Source organism: Vigna umbellata, chromosome 8, assembly GCF_029865625.1.
Source record: "Vigna umbellata cultivar VRB3 chromosome 8, Vumbellata_1.0, whole genome shotgun sequence".
Lineage (NCBI taxonomy): Eukaryota > Viridiplantae > Streptophyta > Magnoliopsida > Fabales > Fabaceae > Vigna > Vigna umbellata.
Genome location: NC_142172.1, coordinates 14,285,847 through 14,310,063, shown reverse-complemented (window position 1 = coordinate 14,310,063; position 24,217 = coordinate 14,285,847). Strand labels below are relative to the sequence as shown.

General features: G+C 34.1%; 1 protein-coding gene and 1 non-coding gene across 5 annotated transcripts; one reads left to right on the top strand and one right to left on the bottom strand.

The window, feature by feature from the left end:
- Positions 1 to 468: 468 nt before the first annotated feature.
- Positions 469 to 542, top strand: TRNAN-GUU (transfer RNA asparagine (anticodon GUU)). The gene has a single exon. It is a non-coding gene; the product is annotated as a tRNA-Asn (tRNA).
- A 982-nt stretch (positions 543 to 1,524) lies between these two features.
- On the bottom strand, positions 1,525 to 17,067 carry DFC (DHFS-FPGS homolog C). 4 transcript variants are annotated; one of them, XM_088096140.1, is made up of 16 exons: positions 16,910 to 17,067; positions 16,595 to 16,794; positions 16,177 to 16,242; positions 15,806 to 15,915; positions 15,102 to 15,162; positions 13,478 to 13,561; positions 9,802 to 9,858; positions 9,584 to 9,644; positions 9,351 to 9,397; positions 9,116 to 9,193; positions 4,784 to 4,942; positions 4,152 to 4,478; positions 3,818 to 3,896; positions 3,278 to 3,433; positions 2,280 to 2,479; positions 1,525 to 1,788 (listed from the first exon to the last, which is right to left on the bottom strand). In XM_088096140.1, the coding sequence occupies exons 2-16, from the start codon at positions 16,751 to 16,753 to the stop codon at positions 1,729 to 1,731; spliced, it is 1,704 nt and encodes a 567-aa protein (XP_087952266.1). In that variant the 5' UTR covers positions 16,754 to 16,794; positions 16,910 to 17,067; the 3' UTR covers positions 1,525 to 1,728. The 4 variants fall into 4 exon arrangements, with proteins under 4 accessions (XP_087952266.1, XP_087952267.1, XP_087952268.1 ...); XM_088096141.1 differs by having other exon boundaries at positions 4,152 to 4,469; XM_088096142.1 differs by lacking the exon at positions 13,478 to 13,561.
- Between the last annotated feature and the right edge of the window lie 7,150 nt (positions 17,068 to 24,217).

Sequence of the window (24,217 nt, the reverse complement as noted above, 5' to 3'; positions counted from 1 at the left end):
GATACCTAATTTTTTTTTTCTTTAGAAAATAGTTTGAAACCAAACCAGTGAAAGTTGACACAAATTACCTGGAGGATTTTAAGTTTCAAAAAGAAATTATTAAGATTATTTGTTTCTCCAATTAAAATTAATTTTTCTAAATTAAAAATTTATTAAATAAAATTAACTTAAAACCCTTTTTGTCTTCTTTAGTTTCTGTTTAACTCACTATTTAAAACGATTCCATAGTAACTTGAATGTTAGATAGAGATGAAACAAATATATATTTTATTTAATAAGTGATATAAATATTACCGATTCTCTCGTATCCAAAATAATTGAGTATGATTAGGAGTAATAAAAACGATAAGTTAACGTTTTACTGAACTTGATTTGGAATTATAAACTCTAACTTAAAGAAGATTGATTAACATGCTGGTGAAAATAATCAAATACATTACTTTTGAAAGAAAGTCTTATAACAACAAAGCTGGAATAGCTCAGTTGGTTAGAGCGTGTGGCTGTTAACCACAAGGTCGGAGGTTCAAGCCCTCCTTCTAGCGATTCTTCCTTTTTTTTCTTATTTCGTTTTCTTTCTAAAATACCAATATAAATTGAGGAATATAGGATTTTCGTTCTAAAATAGTCTCCTATTTTGCTCTTTCAAGACATGTATTTTTTTTTTCTAACATATTGTGAATAACTACTCATTTGCATACTTTTGATATTTATCTAGTCTTTGTAAGTGTAATATCTATATCCATCTTTCAAAAAAGTAAAATCAAAGTCTAGTGTGAACAACTCGTAGCGATCCTTGTATCTCAAATGTATATGAAGTAGGCAATGCATAGAATCACTAATGTATAATGTCAATAAGTTTAGAGAAACTTGTCAAAAATACTTGTAATAAAAGAAATTGGAGAAACTTGTCAAAGAATACTCGTGATGTAAAACTTCAAGAAAAATGATACTCATACATGTAGCTTGAAGAACCAGTAGAAATAATACTTTTGTTGTAAATAAATAGTGACATCCAACAATACTTTGTTTGTTAGCTATTAGTAAAGCATAATTTTTTGGTTAAGAATTAGACATAATTTCTTTTAAAGAGTATCCAATATAAAAATATTTGTTATTCTTTTTAATATTTATGCTTTTATATAATTTACTAACATTAGGTTGTTATTTGAGTGCTTGAAAAGATATGGTTCATAAACTATCATTATCGTCTTTCATAATTTGTCTTTAAAATCAAGTCTTGAGTCTATCTATTTTATAAACTGCCATATTGCTTATGATTTATTCTCATTGATTTCAAAGAAGTTTTAAAATATATACTATAATACAATTCAACTGTCACTTTTGTGTTTTCCTCTTTTTACAATATTTACTGAATTTAACTATAATTATTTAAAATACTTGCACGTTTTTTTAGAAAACTTCCAGTTTTAAAAGATTAAAAGGAAACAATATATTCACTATATTTAATAAAATTGACTAAAATACACTATATTTAAATAAATTAATTAAAATATTGACTAGAAATATTTTTAAAAAAATCTTTCCATTTTTGGCGTGGTGTAAACAATTGAGCACATAATTGGTCAGAATTGTAAAGAATGAAAATTGTCAGACCATTGAGCAATCACATGAGCTCAATGTCTGCTTAAAGGATTGACAGAATGACAAGATTTTGATACAACAAAAGTTTCAATAGCCAAGACAGGCACTTGTATTCTTCAATTTAAATCATCTTTTCAAGAGTTTTAGCACATCTCCAACAAGATGCAGCGATCCAGTGACAAGAACCTGAAACCATAGGTAAGAATTGGTTCAGTGTAAGAGTAGTATTATAGGTACGTGACTGGAAAGATTGGGAGCATCACTTTTTTTCTGTTCCATAAGGAGAAAAAAAGGGTAAAAGGAAGCACCATTCTCCGTCTTCCAAAGACAGATTATAGGAACCAGTGGTTTACCAGAATACTACATCACTGGGTTTCAACATCACCATTAATGGTGAAATGGATAAGGCAAGGAAAAAAAAAAGAAACAAATGTTACTAAATCCAACCCAACAGAAAAAAAGTTGACTTTCAGGACATGGTGGTTGAACAAGACGAGGTGTCATACACAAATGAGACACCTCTGAAGAAAGGGAGAGAAAAAGGTGGAGTAAAGTTTGATTGTCAATGGAATTTAACTTCCTGATCAAATAAAAGTTGAGATTTAACACCAACTAAAGAGTATTCCTCCATTAGCCAAGTGATTATAAGAACCAAGTACCATCCACGTCTTTGTTACCTGAAGTCTTGTAGAAGGGTGCTCTTTGACACAATCCTGCAGCCATTTGATTGCCAATGGTAATGAAGGTATTACTGCACTGCTCGCAAAACAGTTATGAGAGTGACCACCACTCGGAGCATTATCGTTAAGAAACTCGGGAGGTGGTACGATCTCCTTGCTATCTATCTTGAAATCCTTTTCAATTGGCACGGTTATTTCTGCAGATGCACAAAATAATTCTCAGGTCAGAAAAATCAAGCTTTGTCCTCTAAGCCAACATCTTAGCATGATGGGCTGTCTGACTAATTTCATCAGGCAATTTTCTATCATTACTCATTACATTTACCATTATCCACGAACAACTAATATTTTAGAAGAACTTTATAGCACTTGATGTTCAATTTTAAAACTTCAATTCAGCTCCACAAACATCTAAAGCATTGTCTTCTCTCATCTTTTGGTTGAATTTCCACTAGAAATATTTTCCACGTTGTTTACAAGATAATAAGGACATCTAGATGCATGATGAAGCAGTTAAAGCTTTACTTTTATGTGAAGTAAACTTATAATCCACATAGGTTACCCCATTCCACAGCAAAAGAAAAAGATAATGAAAAAATTAACGTTAGGGTTGAGCTGTTAGTTAGAACTTCACAGTTGAGAGTAGGCTTTATAATCTGTTAGAATAGGTAAAAGTTAGACTGTTATAAATGGAGGCAGCAGATGATAGAGGAAGTTAGTTGGTGAACATGGCCTATGGGTGGGCCAGACCAGGCTCTTGAATACATGTGAGTTCATTCAGTTATTCTTGTAAACTTTTGCCACTGTCTGTTCTACTATAATAATGCTAGAGTTGCTATTAGGTATTTTACCAATAAAATTTCATTTCATTCTAAAACATTGATATCTGAGAGTGTTATTGACCCTTGAAGCTGTAAGAAAGACAATATGACCAACATCACTGTGAATTCCCAATAGACAACAAACATGTCACAAGCTGAAAAGACAAAGCATACCTTTCCCGTGTGTAATCTTCTCCCAAATTCTTTGGAGGTTAATTTGCCATGAAAGATCTATGCCATGGAGATCAGAAGAAATAACTGATGCACCAGAAACAACCTTACTATATTTTGACATATTTGGGACAAAAAGTGCTCTTGAGAAATGAACACCTAATCAAGGCTCAAAAAAAAGTGATTGCATTAGTGCAATGCAATTCATAAGCATCCATACACAAATAAATTCAAAGATAGTGAAGCAATAAAATATGTAGAAAGACTTAGACACCATTCTCTTTTTTCAACTTTTTTTCTTTTAGCAGATTATCTAAACATGATGCAGTATTTCACATAAAATATATTGGAAACACATTTGCACGCCATGTCAAGAACTCAACTGATATGCTAGAAGGTTCAATGTACTGTCTAATTTAGTTTTAAATCCAGTCACAGCTTTTATATGTAAGAAAAACAAGGTAAAGTCACAAGTCACACATAAGATAGCTTTTTTTAGAAGGTGAAAATAGCAAAATATGAGGCGCTTTGAAGTAGGAATACCTGAAGAAGCACATGTATTCACCAGTCGTGGAAGCAAAATATAGGGATTTCTCACATCTAAGCAATTGAATAGGAGAATCTACAATTAATCAATGCTGAATATCAGGAGAGAATTGATCATGAAATAAATTATCAAAAGAATTTCACGTCATACTCTCGGATTCAAGAAATCTCAACAAACATATTGTTAAAAGTAAACACGGCGATTGAGAACTATATAAATAAATTATTAAAAGGAGGAAAGAAGCATCCAAGAAAGGATATACTATGATAAACAGCAAATGGTTAACCTACAGGAATATCTGGAACAATCAATTACTTTAAGAATATCTACCCGCTTAAAAGATTTCTCAAACTGCCCCAAGGTATTTCCTTTGTGTAGTATGTGACCATTTTCTGAAGATCCATCTTCCTTTTGCACTTCAAAAGACGATTTTGATGGAATTTCTACAGCATTAGAGAACCACTTTGCACAAGCCTCCATGCTCTCCGGACTATGAGCTCCATCCAAATAAAATATCAACTCTCCACAATTTTTGGACACAATTTCTGAACAGTGGGAATTTGAAGTGGAGGCATAAACAATCTGAGCCCTTCCAGAAAAATGCGCATTTGAAAGGCCTCTCATAAATTCATCTGGCAAATTAGAATCCTGAAATTGCTATCATACAATGGAAAAATTTAGATGAAAATGATATTATAATGTAGACAGGAATATAAACATGTCCACACTAAATCATCAACTGATGAAAAATAATCGGTTAGAATAATCTCAATGAAAAGAACAATTATCATGCACGCACATGCAGTAGAAAAAAGTTACAGGCTAATCCATCCTTAAGTATTAAAATGTGTCTGACAAGGGACCCATTTTTAAAATTCTTATAAAAGATATGTAATGCTGATATTGCCAATGTATTTAAGATTCTAATGCATGCATGAACCAAAAGTAAAGGTTTAACCAACATTTTGATATTTCTTTTCCCAGTTCCCAGTTTTCTGAAGCCAGCATCTACAAAGTGAGACCGCAAGAGCAGCATTATAGAATTGGTGATCACCAGATAAACCAAGCTTTAATCCCTTTATTTGTTTACAATCTAAAGGTTCAGTCACTTCCAGGGGAACCTGCAGCCATTGAAAATTGAAAATAAGTAAACAATTAATAGCATTAACAATAGAGAAACTCATATGCTCATCTGAGGTTGCAAATGCTCTGGCATGCTTTTATGATTTCAGGCCTATATTTTCCAACTAAATCTGTGCTCTAAAATACAGGCAGTACTGCATTTCATTTAAATGAAAGATGCGAAAGATAACCTTTCAGAGACCAAACCTAAATATCAGGATTCTTTCAATTAATTTTTTTTATCTCATTATTAATTTATTTTTAATTATACTCAATTTGAAAATTGATGGCATTACCAAAATTTTGTCCATCAGAACAACTACAAATTAGACATGGCAAAAGCTTGTCTAACAATGATCTAGCTTTAACAGAAAAAACACTTTTTGATTGGACTTCAGACTTCGGCCATTTTGAAAAAAGTGATGACAAGAACAGATTTGGGTTTCGGGATGAGATTACTTGCCTCACTTAAAAATCCGAACCTGTCATTTGGTCGGTTAAGAAATGGACTTTAAGTTTAATTCAACCTTACGAAACCGGTTTGTAAAGTAAGGTTTGCACCCACTTATACTATAAACTTGTCTTTTCCTTAGTCAATGTGGGATCTCCAACACACCCCCTTATGCCTAGGTATATACGTCTTGAGTATAGGACTAAACATTAATGGATGGTCCGATAGTGGGTAACATGATAAGCCCAACAAACAACAAATCTAGCTAGGATAGGCTTAAACTCATGGATATGATACCCTTTTAAGAAGTAGACTTTAAACCTAACCCAACCTACATAATAACTTGTAAGATGAGGTTTGCTGATAGGTTTCCGAACAAGAAACCCAACCAAGAACTCCCTCACAGTTTCTCACACCAAGAAAACAGAGAGATATATGATGAATTGTGTATTATTAACAGAAAGAATAGTGTGTGTTTACAAGATGCAGAGGCATAACCCTCTTCGCAGGTCTAAGGCTTGTGACAAACCATGTACTCAAAACTCCCTTCTAACTATCCAATCAATCTATTTATACAATTCCTCTGCCTTCTATCCTAATCCCCTTTCCCATTATATCCAAATACCCTATATCCTAACATTACACCCCGCTGCAGAACAACCTTGTTCTCAAGGTTGGAATTGGGAAGCTTGGTCTCGTGGTTCCTCTTCCTCATCGGTTTACCATATGAAGGGAACCCATTGCTATGTCCTCCAATTCAAGTCAGGAGGCTTGGGTTCTGGCTTAGCCTCGCTCTCTTTTTCCTCTTCTTCTTCGGCCAGTATCAACATTCTTAATCCCCTCCCTGGGCATCGATGGCCGGGGCTGAAAGGCCCGCCACACCGGAAGCATCTTCCCTCCTCTCGCCTCTTTACGAACTCCGAGTATGGTAGGTTGCGAGTATTCCTTTCCCTCCCGTCGCCGGTGGTTCTCGCAGTACTGCCTCCTTGAGTCGCCTCTTTCTTTACGGACCCAACACTCTCCCCGATTCCTCCTCGTCCCAGCGTATCATAATTTGATTCCACTCGTGTGACCGCTCCTGTCGTTCTCCCCCAAGAACTCTGATTCTTGGACGCCAATCCCCCTCCAGTCTTCGAATACATACATAGCTTTTCCACATCACGCGCAACGCACATGGCCTTCATCAGGTCCTGCGGATCATGGGGCCTCACTTGGTCGCTCACCTCTTCCTAGAGTCCTGCCATGAAGTATCCCAAGAGCTGTTCTTCAGGGATCCTTGACGTCTGTCCCACCAACACCTCGAAATCCCAAACATACTCGCTCACCGGTCCCACCTGTTTAATGCCGGCCAACCTCTCATAGACGGACCCTTGTCCCCCTTCTCCGAACCTGATCACCAACGCCCTTTTCAACCCTTTCCCAAGAATTGTTCTTGGTTTTTTCCCTCCAAAAACGAAACCAATACGTTGCATAGCCCTCCATGCTGATGAAGGCCAATTGCAATTTCTCGTCTTCGGCCACCTTCTGCACTTTAAAGAACTTTTCCGCTCTACTAATCCAAATCAATGGGTCGCCCCCTTCAAACCCCGGTAATTCCACCCATTTCCTCCAATTAGAAAGCCCTTCTTGATTCCCTTCTCCTCTTCTTCCTCTATCTCCATCGGGTCCGCCATCGTTGTCATTCACTGACAATTCACTGCCACCTTGGCGGTGGCCGTTTGGGTCGCGATTGCGATCCCCTAACATCTTCAGGATCGCCTAGATATCCTGACGCACTGCTTTGCAGTTTTGTCTTAAGGCCCCTGTTTCATGCCGCAGAAATACCGTATCAGCCTTCGTCTCTGATATCGCCATTTCCACCGCCTCCAACTGTCCTTCCACCGCCACCACTCTTCCCTCCATCTCACCCGAATCGTCGCCTCACCGATAGGGTATCTGCCAGGTCGGACCAATTGATAGGTTTTCGAACTAGAAACCCAACCAAGAACTCCCTCACAATCTCTCACACCAAGAAAACAAAGAGATATATGATGAATTGTGTATTATTAACAGAAAGAATAGTGTGTGTTTACAAGATGCAGAGGCATAACCCTCTTCACAGGTCTAAGGCCTGTCACAAACCATGTACTCAAAACTCCCTTCTAACTATCCAATCAATCTATTTATACAATTCATCTGCCTTCTATCCTAATCCCCTTTCCCATTATATCCAAATACCCTATATCCTAACATTTGCACTCACTAATATACTATAAACTTGCCTTATCTTTAGTCGATGTGAGATTTCCAACTTGATCAAAGTCTCTCGAGCATGTGCACATTCATAGGTAGTTGAATTAGGATTTTAAAATCTCAGCATTTCTTATAATTATTGAAAATATAGTTTACCATAATAATTAGATACTTAAATGATAAAGTTGAAATAACCCATGTTATTCAAAAATAATTTTCTCATTTTCCTTACTTTTATTGAATGTACTTGATGTATGATATAATATAATTAAAAATATTAAATATAAATAAATAAATTGAATTTAGAAAAGAAAGAGTAGTGGAATGAGTTCCTCCCAAGCTTTCCCAAACCAATGGAAAATGTGTTGAACTTAACCACATGTTTGGTTTGTGAAAACATTTTCCATTTTCATTACCAATTCCTTCCTTGACAAATCACTGCTTCTTCTCCCTTTTTTTGTCAACCATTGTTGCCCCCACTTCCATGTCCAATTCCATTTCCAACTTCAGGTTGGGGTCATGATTGTCATCAAATACCTCCCAGGTGTTGAAAACTTGACATGTCACCAACTAACCTCTGCACAAAAGGTTATGGTTGTCTGGATGGCACCATCCAACATAAACATCAAATGATGTCACTGATGGTTCCATAGTGACAGGAACCGTTAGAGGGTTTGGAGGAAGTAATGATTTGACAGGGGCCTAGCAGCAGTGATGAAAGGCTCATGACAGGAGCACACAGAATAAAAAAAATGTTAACATTTTTTTATTTTCAAATTTTGGCCTGTTTTTGAAAACATTTTCTTTGAAAATGTTTTTAATCTTCAAGCTTTTTTTGAGAATGGAAAGTAAAAAAAAAATATGACTAAAGTCAACACCCCTTAAAATTTGCACCCTCATCTTTTCCATACTCATCCTGACCTTGTAGAGAATGGGGACAGGGAGAGGAAAACCAGCCCCTGACTCCCCATTCTGCTCTGCTACCATGCCTTTCAAAAATCCTAACAATGTATGGCATAAACAAGTGACACTTCTAAGCTTACTATTTGATGAAACATACTTTTTCTTCAAGCAATTTTTCATGCATAAAGAATGTGAGGTCACATTCAAATCCAATCCTGGAAATAGCCTCTCGGCTAGCAGGGGTACAACATCGTACTTCTACCTTCCCTAGACTCTACCAGATGTGAGCATCATCCATTGACTGCCATTTATATATGTAATAAATGTATCACATATGTAGTGCCAGACGAAGCTCAAGCTACAACAGATTCAGATCTTTAATTAATCTAAAAATAGCATTGGAGAATTTGAATCTTTATGGTGCCTTTATTTCTAGTAGTATTTTTATGAACAACATGCTCAGTCAAGGTGAGCAGAGGAGCCTATGACCACAACAAAAGAAATTGGTATCGATAAGAAACAATTTCTTAGTGCTCTTTAGTTGAGGTAATTTGTAACAGATGATGGGATTGAGAACAATGATTACCATGCATTCTTTGGCTCTCTCAAGGATAACACCCATTGCTTCCGGAGGTTGTGGTACTGTGAAGGCAGGAACTTTAGGCTTCAAGAATAGGGAAGACATCAGTTTTTCAGAAGAAAAAGTAAAGAGTGAAGTGAGGGAGCATACAAACACAAATAGAATAAAAGTACTACAAAAATCAGCTGATTTCCACAAAAATCAATGTGCAAGTTTGGTTGGTTGGGTAGAATTTTAATACCTTAAAAATCCCTGCCTTGTGTGAAGCTATCTGTCCAAGAGTATCTCCTGCATAGATGTACTAATTTAAATACTTTTTCCATATTGTTGTCAATTCACTGTTGAAGAAAAAACAAAAAATGACGAATAAAAATGAGACTTTATTTGGATGGTGGGAATCACATTCCCAAGACAAAAAAATGTTAAGCTTCTTGTGTAAACAACATGCAAAGCATCCGAATATGAGACACACACCCAATATTTCAGTATGATCCATGCCAAGAGAAGTAATGCCACAAACAGTGGGCTTTTTTATCTGAAAGTTCATAGTCAATTTAAATGTATTAGTCATAAATCATATGCAACTGGTTGCAATTTTCCTTTATTAGTTCAAGAAAATATATCAAACAGAAAATGTTGTTAACATTAATATTTATGGAATAAATATGTGAGACCATACATCAAATGCGTACCACATTAGTTGAGTCTTCTTTGCCTCCAAGTCCAACTTCAATAATGGCAGCATCAACCTATGAATGGGATTCAATTAAATGAATTATTAGCAATGAGCAAAAATGTGGAGAAAAAGAAGAATAAAGAATGGCAACATAAGCAGATAAGTAAATATTAGTAAGCATGAAACTACAGGTAAAAGCCAAAAAATTGTATGTGTAACATCTTGCTATATTTGTTAATAAGTAATATTAATAAAGAGGTATTTTAATATTTATTTTTACTAACATCACTATGCTATCTGCCATCTCTACTAGATCGACACTCCAGACAATATCATTCATATGAGCATACTTAGATATTATTAAGAGAAAATAACCAATACATAATGGGAAGGTCAAAACAAACCCAACAACGAAAACAAAACAAACCCAACAACGAAAACAAAACAAACCTATAAAAAGGTAAGTGATGTGTCCCTAAAGAAATCAATACTAAAAAAAGGCATAACATCCCACCAACTATCAATTTGATATTTAACACCTTGTGCTGAAAGTAATTCAACACATCTATTACCCTCTCTCTATATGTGTGAAACTGTTAGGTTCCTTTATGCAGGGAACCTTAACAGATGAATCTCCTCTCTCACAACACTCTAACAATAGAAAGAGATGAATGTATATGTATTTCATTAATTCTGTAAAGTATGGAAGAACAAAATTTACAGGTAAGTATCCCCAAGGAAGCCTCCCTTCCTCCACTGGAAAATGCCCAGTCTATTCCCAAAAGTAAAATATCTGATACCCCTCTCTCCTATTCTGTTTGTTATTTATACTCCCTCTCTCTCTTCTAACAACTAACCACCTTACCCGCTACTTATTTCCTCCTTTTTTATTCTTTCGCACGTACACCTTTAATTGCCTAACATTACCCTCCTCCCCAACATCAACCTTGTCCTCAAGGTTGAAGTTAGGAAACTGCTGTTTGATATAGTGCTCCTCCTCCCAAGTAGCGCCTTCAACACCACTCTCCTGCCACTGTATGAGGACTTGAGCTATCTCCTCCCCTTGGCATTTCTGGTTCATGCACTGCAGCACCTTCACCGGGGTATATCGAGGACTGTCATCTTGTAGTTCATTAGGAAGATCACCTTCAACTGTATGCATTCCAATAGCTAACTTCAGCTGAGACACATGGAAGACAGGGTGTATTTTGGATGTTGCTGGTAACTGCAGCTGAAAGGCTACTGGACCTATTTTTTTCTCCACGAGAAATGGACCATAATATCTTGCGGAGAGCTTCGGGTGGAGTCTTGTAGGCATAGATGTTTGCCTATGAGGTCTGATTTTTAAAAATACCCAATCTCCTTCCTTGATATGTACCTCCACTCTCTTCTTATTGGCATAGTGTGTCATCTGTGCTTGAGCCCTGGACAGATGATATCTAAGTTGTTGTAAAGCCTCGTCGCGGGTCTGCAAGTCTTGAGCAACTGCCTCTACCACTGTTTCCCTTGGAATGAAACGTGTCAGTGGCGGTGGAAGTCTGCCATAAACTGTTTCAAAGGGTGTGCACTTAGAGGCCCCCTGATAGCTGGTATTATACCAGTATTCCGCCCAAGGCAACACCAAACTCCAACTCTTGGGCTGTTCTGAACTGAAACAACGCAAGTAGGTTCCTAGCACCCTGTTTAACACTTCCGTTTGTCCATCTGTCTCTGGATGGTAAGCAGTACTCATCCTAAGTTGTGTGCCTTGTAATTTAAAAATATCTAGCCAAAATATACTAAAAAATGTTGAGTCCCTGTCACTTACAATGGTCATAGGTATGCCATGTAATCTAATCACCTCCTTCACGAACACTGCAACTATAGATCTTGCTGTATACGGATGCTTAATGGGAATGAAATGTCCATATTTGCTGAGCCTGTCCACCACCATTAATATAGTGTCAAAGCCTTGCGATTTAGGTAACTTTACCACAAAATCCATGCTTATATCCTCCCACACAACTGTTGGAATAGGTAATGGTTGCAAGAGACCTTGTGGTGAGGATGTCAAGTATTTATGCTGCTGACTTTTATTTAACTTTTACAGCTTTAGTAGCATGTTTAGGACCTTTATTTCTACAAAAAAAATAAAAAAATCTCCTGCAAGAGACTTATCCTTTTAAGGACTTGTAAGGTACCTTGATTATCTATGATTGAGATGTTACGTTTTTTATATTATATTGAGGTTTCCTATTTTAATTCTGCATTACATGGATGCCAGTACAGTAATACCCTCGAGGATGTTTCAGTATGAACTTGCAGCGCATTACACTCAAATAGAAGGTGCAGCACATGAAGGGTAAAGATTGAGTAAGGATTCCTGAATCAAAAACATAATAATTTATCAACATGCAAACACACATATATGAACAAAACAATGTTATTATGACAAAAGAAAATAACATATTTGTTGGATTTCACCTTAGATTATTAGCAAATGATGAAGAACATAGTTTTCAAAGCCATTTAATTTAAGAATCATCTTGACAGTTTTAGAGAGAAATAACATATGCAAAAAATACATGGCAGCTGAGACAAAAAGTAATCCATCCATGTAGAGATTGCAAGATATCCTTATAATACATGGCAGCCCAATAACTTTGTTAGTAGTCTCAACATTGAATAGGATAAGTTACATGACGTGGTACCTAAACCAAGAGATTCTCTCACCTAATGGACTATCTTTGGGGTTGAGATCTACTTTTGTGCTTAAGTCTTTACAATTCGCATTTTCATTGAGAGCTGAGTTACGAGAAAGTTACCTGTTGGCTAAGGTACAAATTGAATACTAATAGAAGAGTGAAGCCATCTTAAGGAGAAAAGATCCACTACTGGGTTAGTGTCGAAAGAATGAAGCTACATGGACCTCGGCCACTAATGCGGGTGATAATGTTAGAGTTTCACATGGAGTGAGATTAACTACTTGAGGCAATACTTAAGCGTATAGGTTATCTGTTAGGACATAGGATCCACCTAATTTACCTTTTATTTTATTTTTATTTTAAAAAGTATGTGTTAGAATATTTACCCTATTTATCATGATTATATTGTGTCTAGAGTTACCCTATTTATCATGATTATATTGTATCTAGAGTTGTCCTATTTATCATAATTATATTATGTCTGGGATTATCCTAATTATCATGATTATATTGTGTCTAGAGTTACCCTAATTATCATGTACTCTTGTATCAATTTATTTTTATAAATTGAAGATTATGAGAGGGATTAATCAAGCCCTCTAGAATTATTTTACAGTTTAATTCTCAAGTGTATGTAAGGTAACAGTAATTCCTTTGACAACATTCATTTGGAGAGGATAGATGTTCAGAATGCAAACAACAGTCTGCAGGGAAACAAAGGTAAAGACGCGTACTAGCAATGCATAATATTATATAATTAGAAAGCATGGACAAACTGGTTTGGTTTGCTACTGCATTATTAGAACAAACTTAATCTTACACCTCCAAAATAATACAGGTAAAAATATTGTAAATATCATTAGTTACTGGCTTCTGAAAAATCATAAAATGACAACTATATACATCACGTAAAATCTTTCACATGTGGCTACAGCCAACAGGGATATACAAAATATTTGCAAGGATAATTAACTAGAAACTCAATACAATCTGGTACACACGATTTACCTGTTCAGATATAAATATTTTGAATGCCAATATAGTAAGAAACAGAAATAGTGGGGGCATTGGAAGCTTCTCCATTGTGTTTTCCTGTGAAATAAAGCTTTAGGAATTGAGAAACTGCCACCAGATGTTATGACTGAACTCTTCTAGAAATAGAAGGAAAAGTGAATCTTTACTTTATTGAATGATAGGGAACATTTTCATATGAGAATGATACACACTCCAAATATTTCAAAGGGGTCTAATCCACTCAACTTTCTAAATCTGAAAAAGTCGCCTAACGGTATTTCATTGTTCTCTTTTATCATAAGTAAATGGATTACAATCATTAACAGAAAACTGCCCTAAATGAGCCCATCAAGCTGTGGCCCTACTCTTAAAATACACTTGCTTAACCTCAGACCTTCCATCACATTGTTTCTTCTAACAAAAGATTTCACATCTGAAACATAAACATTGACTATTAAAATTGAAGTATACTTCACAAAAATCACAGTTTCTCAGCAAGATCAATGGGCAATGAATTAAAGGAGAAATTACTTCTAATATGAATTGATTTATATTCCTTTATATATGCACCCAAAATGCCCAGTCAATTTTGTAAAGTAGCTTATAACAAAAACTTTCACTTTGAAACTATGAAAATTTTTTAAAGAAATGATAGCCATGGAGTTTGGTACGTTATATTTTCAGTCCCAAACGCAGCTCTCTCCCTTTTTATTTACAAAGCTAAAATGGTTTATGATACATAGAAGATCCAAACGGAACAATGGAAAAGGTATCTCATAAAGTGCCCCCCACCCCCACTAAATATGATAGTCCTCAAAAATCCCAAATTTCCTGGAAACTATGGCCTGCCTCAATTACAGAGGTACAGTTTAGCAACTTCACTTAACCCAGTTGGTTTTAAGATGAAATCTAACAGATAGAAAAAGGAACAGCAGCATTTGATTACAGGCTACTAGGATAGTATGCAAAGGAGGAACAACAAACACATTGGGCGGCAAAATTTAACCAACCAGTTCACAAGGCATGTGGGGCCAATAAACGGATTTGTGAGTGAGGTTTGAGAAGGGAGAAACCAAGCCCCTTGAAGTGTTTGCAGTGTCTCTACATTTCCATTTCTGCGGTCATGAGTCTTCCCTTATGATATTGTAGATATTGGGCCAGTTTGTCTGTGCTTATTTTAAAAAGTGAATGTTTAATAAAATAAGCAGATTTCTGCAATTTTATGTGTTTGTCTAATTTACTTATTTAAAAATAAGCAGTTTTCTGTTTTTTTAACTAAGAAAATCTTATCTGCTTCTTCTTAAATAGGTTTTTTTTTAATTGCTTATTTTAAAAACACATATTTTACGTTCAAACAAACGGACTAATTATCTCATATCGAGCAAAGAGAAGGGATTTTAGCTCTTTCCCTACAATGGAAGTGAGCTCTATTGTTGAGTTACTATTAGTATATTATCAGAAGCCCAATAGGGAAAGGCCAAAATTACTCTAATAGTCAATTCCTCTATTTAGTGTATATACAAGCAACGGTGCTGCATTGCAACTTAAAGCAATTCCTAAGATAAATTAGATAGATTTCAAAATTCCAAGGTCTCTATAAAAATGTAATAAACAATACCTCCAATTGATTCCAACAATCCCAGAAATATTGCAAAAATTTGTCTTCAGATATGTCCATCCTACAGAGATAATGACAAGTCAGAATTTAATCCTATACAATTTCAAAAATAGGTGCAGAAGGTGGAAATTTCAGCTCAACCACTATTGTGAAACAAATTGGTACCAACTATTTTTATGAATATTAAAAAGAATTCTATTTGAAAATTCATACTTCCAAATCTAGACCTTATTTTCAGAAGGAAAATGCCGTTTTTTCTTTTCTCCTCAAAAATAGGTAGCCCAGTCGCTTCTTCTGTTTGAAGTTTAAACATAATATTAGGTAATGGTTTTACTGATAAGACAATAAGGGTGCGGGTCGCATGAACTATCCTCCAATTCCTCATGGACAAAAAAAACACGGTATTTTTTGTTAACATTTGTAATTGAAATATCTGTAGCCAAGAAATTTATCTCATTACAGTTTCTTTTTTAAGTTGTATTGGGTAAAAAGCTTTAAACTTTTGCTATACGGTAGAACATCAGCCATATATGTGTTCCGTACATTCATGTTCTATGATAAAGGAGAGGTAGGTTTGTGTGTATCATGTGCATGGGGAGTGAGAGAGAAAAGACTACTGAAAAAATGTGACAGAGACAAAATAGATTGATGGAGTCCCATCCAGTATCGGTCATTTAGATAAGTTAGTTTATTCAATTACTAACCCGTCAATACGAAATCTTTCCCGCACGTCAATTAGGTGAGGGGATGTAAAAACTCCGGTGCGAAAGCCACACTCCCTTAAGATTGCCTCACAGAATATGCATGTTGAACCCTGCAAGTAATCCGTTACAAAAGAGGGAAATTAAGGATAATTAAGATACCTGAAAACTAAAGATTAGTTCAACAACTGTTGTATAACATCTTTATTTCAACCATCATAGACAAGCACCAACTTGTTTAAAAGTTATATAATATTCATAATAATTATTTGTTCTTGAATCGTGAAGCAAAACAAAATTATCTGAATTGACGTTCCAACAAATTGATAAATGATAAAATGAATAAAAAACTTGACAAGTAATGAAAAGAGTACCTTCCCCTTTGTGCCTGCCACATGAATAATGTTGAGCCTATTTATATCTTCCTCCAAACCCAGTATCTGTGTAGAAAGCATGCATTTCATTTTCTACTGTTCAAAGAAGTCTCCTGGAGCTTTTAGCCCTTAGAAATATAATGAGAATTAGACAATTCATGGAATGTTTTCATGTACTAGACGTGACTCCAAGGAAATGGAACACTTTATTTCCCCTAATTGGTAAAATACATAAAGAATTTCAAGTCTGCCGACTTAAAATCTCACAACCCAGTTCTCTTTTGTTCATTTTTCTTCCGAATTTTCCATTGAGTTGGGAAAAAAATTAGAAATCACCTCCAAAAATAACCAAGACAAAACCAGGGTTATAATTACAAGCACCATCAAAATTCTTGGATAATAATTCAGCATATATTACCTTAAGATACAATGACATCATTTCTAATTTGTTAGCAATCGGTGGCTTTTCCCCTCGCCTTTGGCGGGTAATAAGAGATGAAATCTTCTCCATGGCAGCTTCGAATGAAGACGATGGGAAATTTTGCTTTTGCCCATTGGTGACGACATCGTTTTCCATATGAAAAGGAACTTCTTCAGATGAAATGTTATATATAGACCCTAAAACATGAAGCCACAAGAGATTTTCAGAAACACAATGTTAAGCTTTTGCAGGCTCTGCAAAGCAAGTGTCACTCGAGCAAACGGAGAGAATGAGAGAGAGTAAGAGACTCACAGTGAGAACAAAAATGGAAGAAACGGAGAAGCTAAAATGATCTGAATATCAACTCAATCCTTTCTCTGAATTTGTATTACAGAGTAAGGTTCACACATTTAAGATTGAACCATTTTTTTCCCCCAGCGACCATGAGAATGTGCGCTGTTCCACTCGTTTTTCATTTCTTACTATAAGGTCCTATTATCACTGTTTTTACGTATTAATTAAAGGATAAAATGTAATATATAATTTCTTTAATTTTTTTTTTAGTTTCAATGCGTATATAAATTGATTTTAGTTTATAAAAATTTATTAACCTTTTTTTTCATTTTCTCTTAAAAAATATTTATAGAAAAATTGGTTTGGTTATCTACATTTTTATTAAGTATTATTCACAAATCAATTTCATATTAAACCTTATTATAGATTTTGACATCTAGTGCTTGTTACACTCAAATTTTATTAATTATTTATTGTCGTATAAAATATTTTTAAAATAAAAAAAAATATAAAATATAAAGATACACCAAATTCATCATAAAAATTTACCTTCTAAAAAATATACATAAATTATATTTATTATACAAAATCCAAATAAATATATTAAATAAAATATTAAATTACCTATATATTTTTTTATAAATAAAAGACAAGTTAACTATTTTCTAAGCATAGTAATTTTCTTTACTAAATAACATGAAAAATGTGTTTTTACAAAGAAAACACATATGATATGTGACCAATTTAGTCCGTGAACATTTATACTTTCGTGTTTCATACTTTAGGGTGTGTTCACAAGATGATTTATGGGAGATGATATTGGGGAGAGTAATTGAATAGATTTGAAGATAACTTTTTTTTATTTTTTTAGTGGATTTTTGGGTAATTGAGAATGGATTTAGAAATAAAGTTTGTGAAAAATTAGTGTATGATTTGATTAATGTGACAGATTTAAAAAATTTGTTTAATTTGTAGAAATTAAAGATTACCAAAATGTCCCTAGTTATTAAGTAATATAAAATGATATTTGTTAATGTTATATTTAATTGTAAAAATGTTTATAAAGAGTAAAAATTTTAAAATAATTATTAAAATTAATTTTTAAAAAGTAAAAAAATTATAATTTAATAAAATGAATTTATTTTTAAATGTAGTATTTGTTTGTAATATAATTTATTACCAAATAGTATGAATTTATTTGTTATGAAAGTAAGATTGACATAGGTAGTAGGGTGTATGGACGAAAAAAAAGGGTGCATGAACAATATGTTGGTTTAATCCTTGACAATACCAAAACATGCAACATGGGGTGTATGTATGAAAGTCATGGGAGCCACACACAATATTCTCGGTCCAAGCCCAAAGCCTCTTTACCTTCCTATTAGAAACCTAGGGTTTCTTCTTTTCTCTATTAGAACCAAAGCTTACCACAATTTTTCTCGTGTGTCCTCCTATCCCCTCTCACAGCAAAAGGCTTGCTACACTTTCTACACCCAGAAGGCTTGCCACATCTTCGACTCCCACTACTGTTCAACCAACACCTTCCAAAGATGTTTCCACTTGAATATATCACCAATGGAACAGTTAAATGCTTCATTTCGCGCATAGGGGTCAATAACAGCCCAAATATGTTGCTCCGCAATCAAATCCACATCGGAAGAAAAGGAATAACCCTCCCAGGCACCTCTAGTGTTGGGAAATCTCAACGGAATCCCTTCGTGCTTGCAAATTGCGGCGTAAACGCAAAGACTCCCAACCAAGTTCATCAATCTGTAGGGAGAAGAGCCAAATATTGTTCCGGGCCTTGTACGAACCAATGCTAGTGGTATGAACACACCTTCATCCTCTGTGGCCTTCTCCTCAACCCCAAAGCCACCATTGCTTCCATGGGAGGCCAAGAACATGTTAACAGCATCAACCCATGCATGTTGACAGTGGCGTAGAATCGAATAAACGTTGCTTGGAACCGAATACACCAAGTTCGTAACACCAATCGGGTTCTTCCTCATCATTAACCACTCTCTTCGTCTTTAACTTAATCACACGGCTTCAACCTGGCTTACTCACATGGTTGGAATCAATTATTTACGTTAATGTTTTCCTTTATTTATATTATGGATGACCGAATATTATCGTGGAATTGATCAAATAGTACAGGACATATAAGTCTTTTGTGCCTAAATCATCGCAAATCGCAGCAAAATACAGATGAACCGCACAATAAAATTTCGCAAATCGTTGCTTTTCTCTCTTTGTAAATCAGCGCAAGCGAACCTTCTCTCGCAAATCCGTCCGCACTAATTACTGTAAGAAGGAAATCACTTTCAAACGAACACAACTTTAGAGAAGAAGAATCAAAGATTGAAAATTTTCAATCTTATTTGAAATGGTATATTTTTAATAATCCTGGAATGTTAGCCAATAAATAAAAATAAAAATCCATTTCTACAAACAAAAATTAATTTCAACTAAGTCATTGTATTTTAATAACACGTGAAGTTTACTTTTCACGTATAAATCAATTACAAGTAATTAAAATGCATACAAAAGCATGATAATTATCTGGGATGAAGCATGATAATTTCTCACATAGACAGGTATCTCCAAATATATGTACTATTTTTTTTTACTACTAAAAATTTTCATATTTTTTCGTAGAATAAAATGGAATAATTGAAAGGAGGACTATTTACTCTGATTGATAATCTTAGTGGATAACAAGGTTAGGAAACTAATTCAATTTTACAATAATGAATGTTATGTTTACATATATGAGTTGAACACCATTTTTATTATAAATTACTTATTTTGTTTTATGTTAACTACCATAATCCTTATACTTTAATTGATTTCTCTCCATTAACATGATACAACAAAATTCATTTGTTGCATATATAACATAAAATTTATGCATGAAGTTATTAGTATTTATTTAAAATTTTATTATACATTATATATTTTTATTGTGTCATTAGTACATAACGTTATTACTCTTATTTTGATAGTTTTTTAGAACAAATTAAATTATGAATAATGTGTTCTATAAAGAATTCGAGAGACTTCTTCAAAAATAAAGCATTATACCACATCAAAATAAACTCAATTTTTACATATTATTTTTTTAATTACATAAGTACAAAATTTACTTTTTATAAATCACATGAAAACAAAAACATATCTTCAATATCAATCTTTAATTAGTCTTCTAAATATACAAGAATTTAAAAATTTATAAGACTTTAAGTTAGTAATTTGTTCTTTTTTTTTTAGAACGTGTAATAAAACATAAACATTTATTTTATATATTAACGTCTTACTCAACTTATTTATATAGTTAACTTATAATCCATTACAAATATTATATATTTTAGAGTAACATGGAAGGATTATTAGATAAGGAAACCTAGAAGTTATTGTCAATGAATGATCGTGCTTTGTTTTAAAGCCTAGGAATTTTTATAAATAAAAAAAGCACGAACATTATGAATGGAGTTCATTGAACTATTATTTGGTGTTTTTCGTCATATTAGGAGGAATTTAAATAACTTAGATACTGGTTTCCTAAGCATGGGTTGTCTACTCCATTGATTGTGTTTTCTCCAATATTTTTCCTGCATTTATAAGAGACTCCTTATGTTTATGATTATTTATACTTTATCGTGTGTACAAGATGTTTTATGAATTCATATGTTTTTATATTAATTTAGTCAATTTACAAATATTTTTAGGTTGCATAATATATAAATATTTAAAAATTATTGACATAGGCACGATAACATTCGTGTTTCTATTAATAATAATAAAAAAGTACTTCTAATAACAATATTAATACTAATAATAATAATAAGTATAATAATAATCATTCATTAATAGTGATAATAATAATATTAAATCGAATAATAATATCAGTACAACTAATAATACTAATACTAATACTAATAATAATAATAATTTATACTTCTAATACTAAATATTTATTAATATTAATAATAATAATAATAAAAACATACCAATAGTGAATGATTTTTGTAAATAAAAAAAATGGTTAAAGTATTTAATGAGTGATATTGTCATAATTCAAGAAAAGTAGTAGGATGAATGATATTTTCATAAATAAAAAAGGTAATAAGGGTATTTAGTGAGCGATATTGCCATAAATCAAGAAAGTTCGTAGAAATATTTAAGTCAATTGGCTAGTAGTTTGGACGCATAATAACATAAAGAAATAGTTGGGTAAATTTCATAGTAGTCAACTTTCTTTATATTATAATAGATACATAATGACTTTCTAAAGTAATATATATATATATATATATATATATATATATATATATATATATATATATATATATACTAGTAAAAAAGCGGATTCTGACGTCCCATATACGCTTCGGTTGTTGAGAAACCGAAGCGTACAAGGTTATATACTTCGGTCCCCATCCAACCCGAGGTCCAAAAGCCATATTGCTTCGGTTAACACAAAATTGGTGTCTATACACCTCTGTTGCGCGTCTGACAAGTAACTACTGCCTCGGTTTGCTACGAAACCGGTGCCTAAACCCCTCCCTGTTGCTTCGTTTGGAATGAGACCGAAGCCTATACACCTCTGCTGGTCACTGAAAAGTCTGAACCCCTCCCTATTGACTCGGTTAAAGGTAAAACCGAGGCCTATTACCCAGTCAAATCAGTCACACCACACCTGACCCGCTTTTTCATTTTTTCCTCATCTTTCCTTTGATACTCTCATCTCACTCTCATTTCCCCTCTCGTTCTTTCCTCATCTCACTCTCATCTCACTCTCGTCTCACTCTCATCTCACTTTCATCTGGCAGAAACAGAGAGGGCGCGATCTCTCTTCTCCTCTCCCACTTGACAGCCACGGTGCGAGGACGAGACGCGATGGTGGCCGGCGTCGAAAGCGGAGGGGAGGCGCGATGGTGGAGACGAGTACCGCGGCGACGGTGATGGGAGGCTCGCCGATCCAAGGCGTTTGGCGAGCAGAGAAGATGGTTCCTTGGAGATGATCGAAGGTTCATCGATCTAAGAGTTGAACGGAGTTCCTTGGCGAGGTCGCGGCGAGGTGGTGGCGAGGTTGCGGCGAGGTTGCAGCGAGGTTGTAGTGAGGTTGCGGCAAGGTCGCGGCGAGGTCAGGCGAGGTCGCAGCGAGGGCGTCCTGCAGCGGTGGCGTTGGCGAGCAACGAAGAGGTGCCGGCGAGGCGTCCTGCAGCGGTGGCCAGCAACCTCCCTTCTTCCCCAAATCTTTTCTTCTTCCCTAAATGCTCATTGTATCAAAATTCATACTTTTTTTCTCTGTTGTTTTGGGAGAATTTTTGTTAAGGTTGGTGTAGTTGATTTTTCTGTGTTGTTATGATATTTGGTTCTATGTTCTGAGATTTGGTTCTCTGAAAGGGAAAAAAAATTCAATAACCCTTTGCTATTCTGATATTTGGTTCTGTGTATTTCTTCTGATATTTGGTTCTCTTCTGATATTTGGTTCTGTGAAAAGGGAAAAAAATTCAATAACCTTTGCTTGTCTGGACTGTGCAACGAAGAGGTAGAAGCGGATTGTTTTTGAAAAAAAACAATACGCAATTGCCTCGGTTATTTTAGAACCGAGGCATCATCTGTATCTTTTTAACCCGGTTCAGTACCGAGGCATAAAGCCATCCTTTTTTAACCGATTCCATTTCCTTATCCTGTACTAGTGACATATATATATATATATATATATATATATATATATATATATATATATTCAAAAGTTTTACTTAAATTTATGAATTAAATTTATTTTCAGTCATTGAACTTTAAGATGGTAAAGTTCATGAAAATATTCTGCTTGATCAATAGTAGTAATTTTTTCTTAGTATTATTATTAGTAATAATTTTATGGGTAGAAAATATGATTAATAAATTGTGGTAAGTTAAACAAAAAATTATGGTATGCTTAAATAGTAGATAATTATAGTGATTTCAAAGGAATAGGTCCAAATTCCTGAGAACATATTTTTACAAAAAATTTTAAGGCTTTATAAAAAAATAAAAAATAAAAATAAAATAATAAAAAAAAGAGAAAAAGGAGAAGCTAACAAAACAGATTTCTTTCGATGATTAAAATAATAATAAAATAAAAAAATAATAATTAAAAAAAGTCATTTATGGCCTATTAAATAACAAGGGGGAGGGGGATTCTAAAGAAAGATTCAAGTTAGAGAAGGAGAAATAAAATTAGGAAGAAAAGAGTGTAGGAAGGAATTTATAAAGTAGAGATTCTAAAAGGATTTTGGGAACAAACTTAAATCAAGAAAAGAATTCTAGAAAAGAGGTAAGGGTAATCTTTCTAGGTTTTTACATTAGTGATCTAATATTGTTGTATATCTATGCATGTTTTGAATTTTTGTGTGAATATGTGATTTTGTATTGAATTTGTGAAATCCACGCTCTAGAGTTTCAGAATGAATATTGTTTATGAAAAATCCATGTGACTTTGTATTGAATCTTTGAATAAGAAATTCATGAAAATTAGTTGAGGAATACTTTGACTAAGGAAAGACCTAGTACTTTAATTGTCCATTGAGTCGCAAGTATCTTTCCTGAAAGTCTACTCAACGAGTTTTCAACTTTTTCTTATGGAACATATTATTATATATTGTTAAATTATTATGCAATATACTTAGTTGGTATGAAAATCTGTGATGAATTCATTTTGTTATGTTGGATAGGAATTGATGAATCTGAACATGGTATGAGTCTCGTAGAGAGATTTTGTAGTGGCATGGTACTAGTGTACACGTTAATGTTGAGAAAGATGTGTTATGTAGTGAGAGTGGTAGGAGGTCCTAGCTTATGTTCAGTTGTGATCATAGGTGTTGATGAACTTACCTTGTGGATGACATGATATATTGTATTTGGCCATGATTTTTGTTGTATGAGGAGTGGAGGTCATCACAACAAGTGCACGACCACCCGAGACTTCCATCAACGTTCTATCCAAATAATAGAGTCTAGTATAACCATTTGCATCTCACATGAATTTTATTGTGAATGAGTTATGTGTAGTAATAGTGTTATGCCTTCTTTTGAAAAGTCTTTTGCATGGTAGCTCACCCTTACTTGTTTGTGTTTGTGTTGACAAATTATATTTGTGTGATGTCATATAACATGTGTGTTATATGGGAGTAGATGAGGGAATAACGTTGGATCCAATGCAAGTGAAGAGAGAAGCAGAAGAATAGTATAAAAGAGTTTGAGTTATTTTTATGAGTGTTTATGTGAGATTTGAAAGAAATATGTATCTTCAGTGTGAACTTCTTTATATTTCCTTAT

Coding starts and splice junctions, on each gene's coding strand:
- DFC (XM_088096140.1), bottom strand. CDS start 16,753: ATGGAAAACGATGTCGTCACCAATGGGCAAAAGCAAAATTTCCCATCG. Junction 13,562..15,101: donor ATTGTTGGAATCAATTGGAG/GTATTGTTTATT, acceptor TTTATTTCACAG/GAAAACACAATGGAGAAGCT. Junction 4,479..4,783: donor GGGAAAAGAAATATCAAAAT/GTTGGTTAAACC, acceptor ATTGTATGATAG/CAATTTCAGGATTCTAATTT.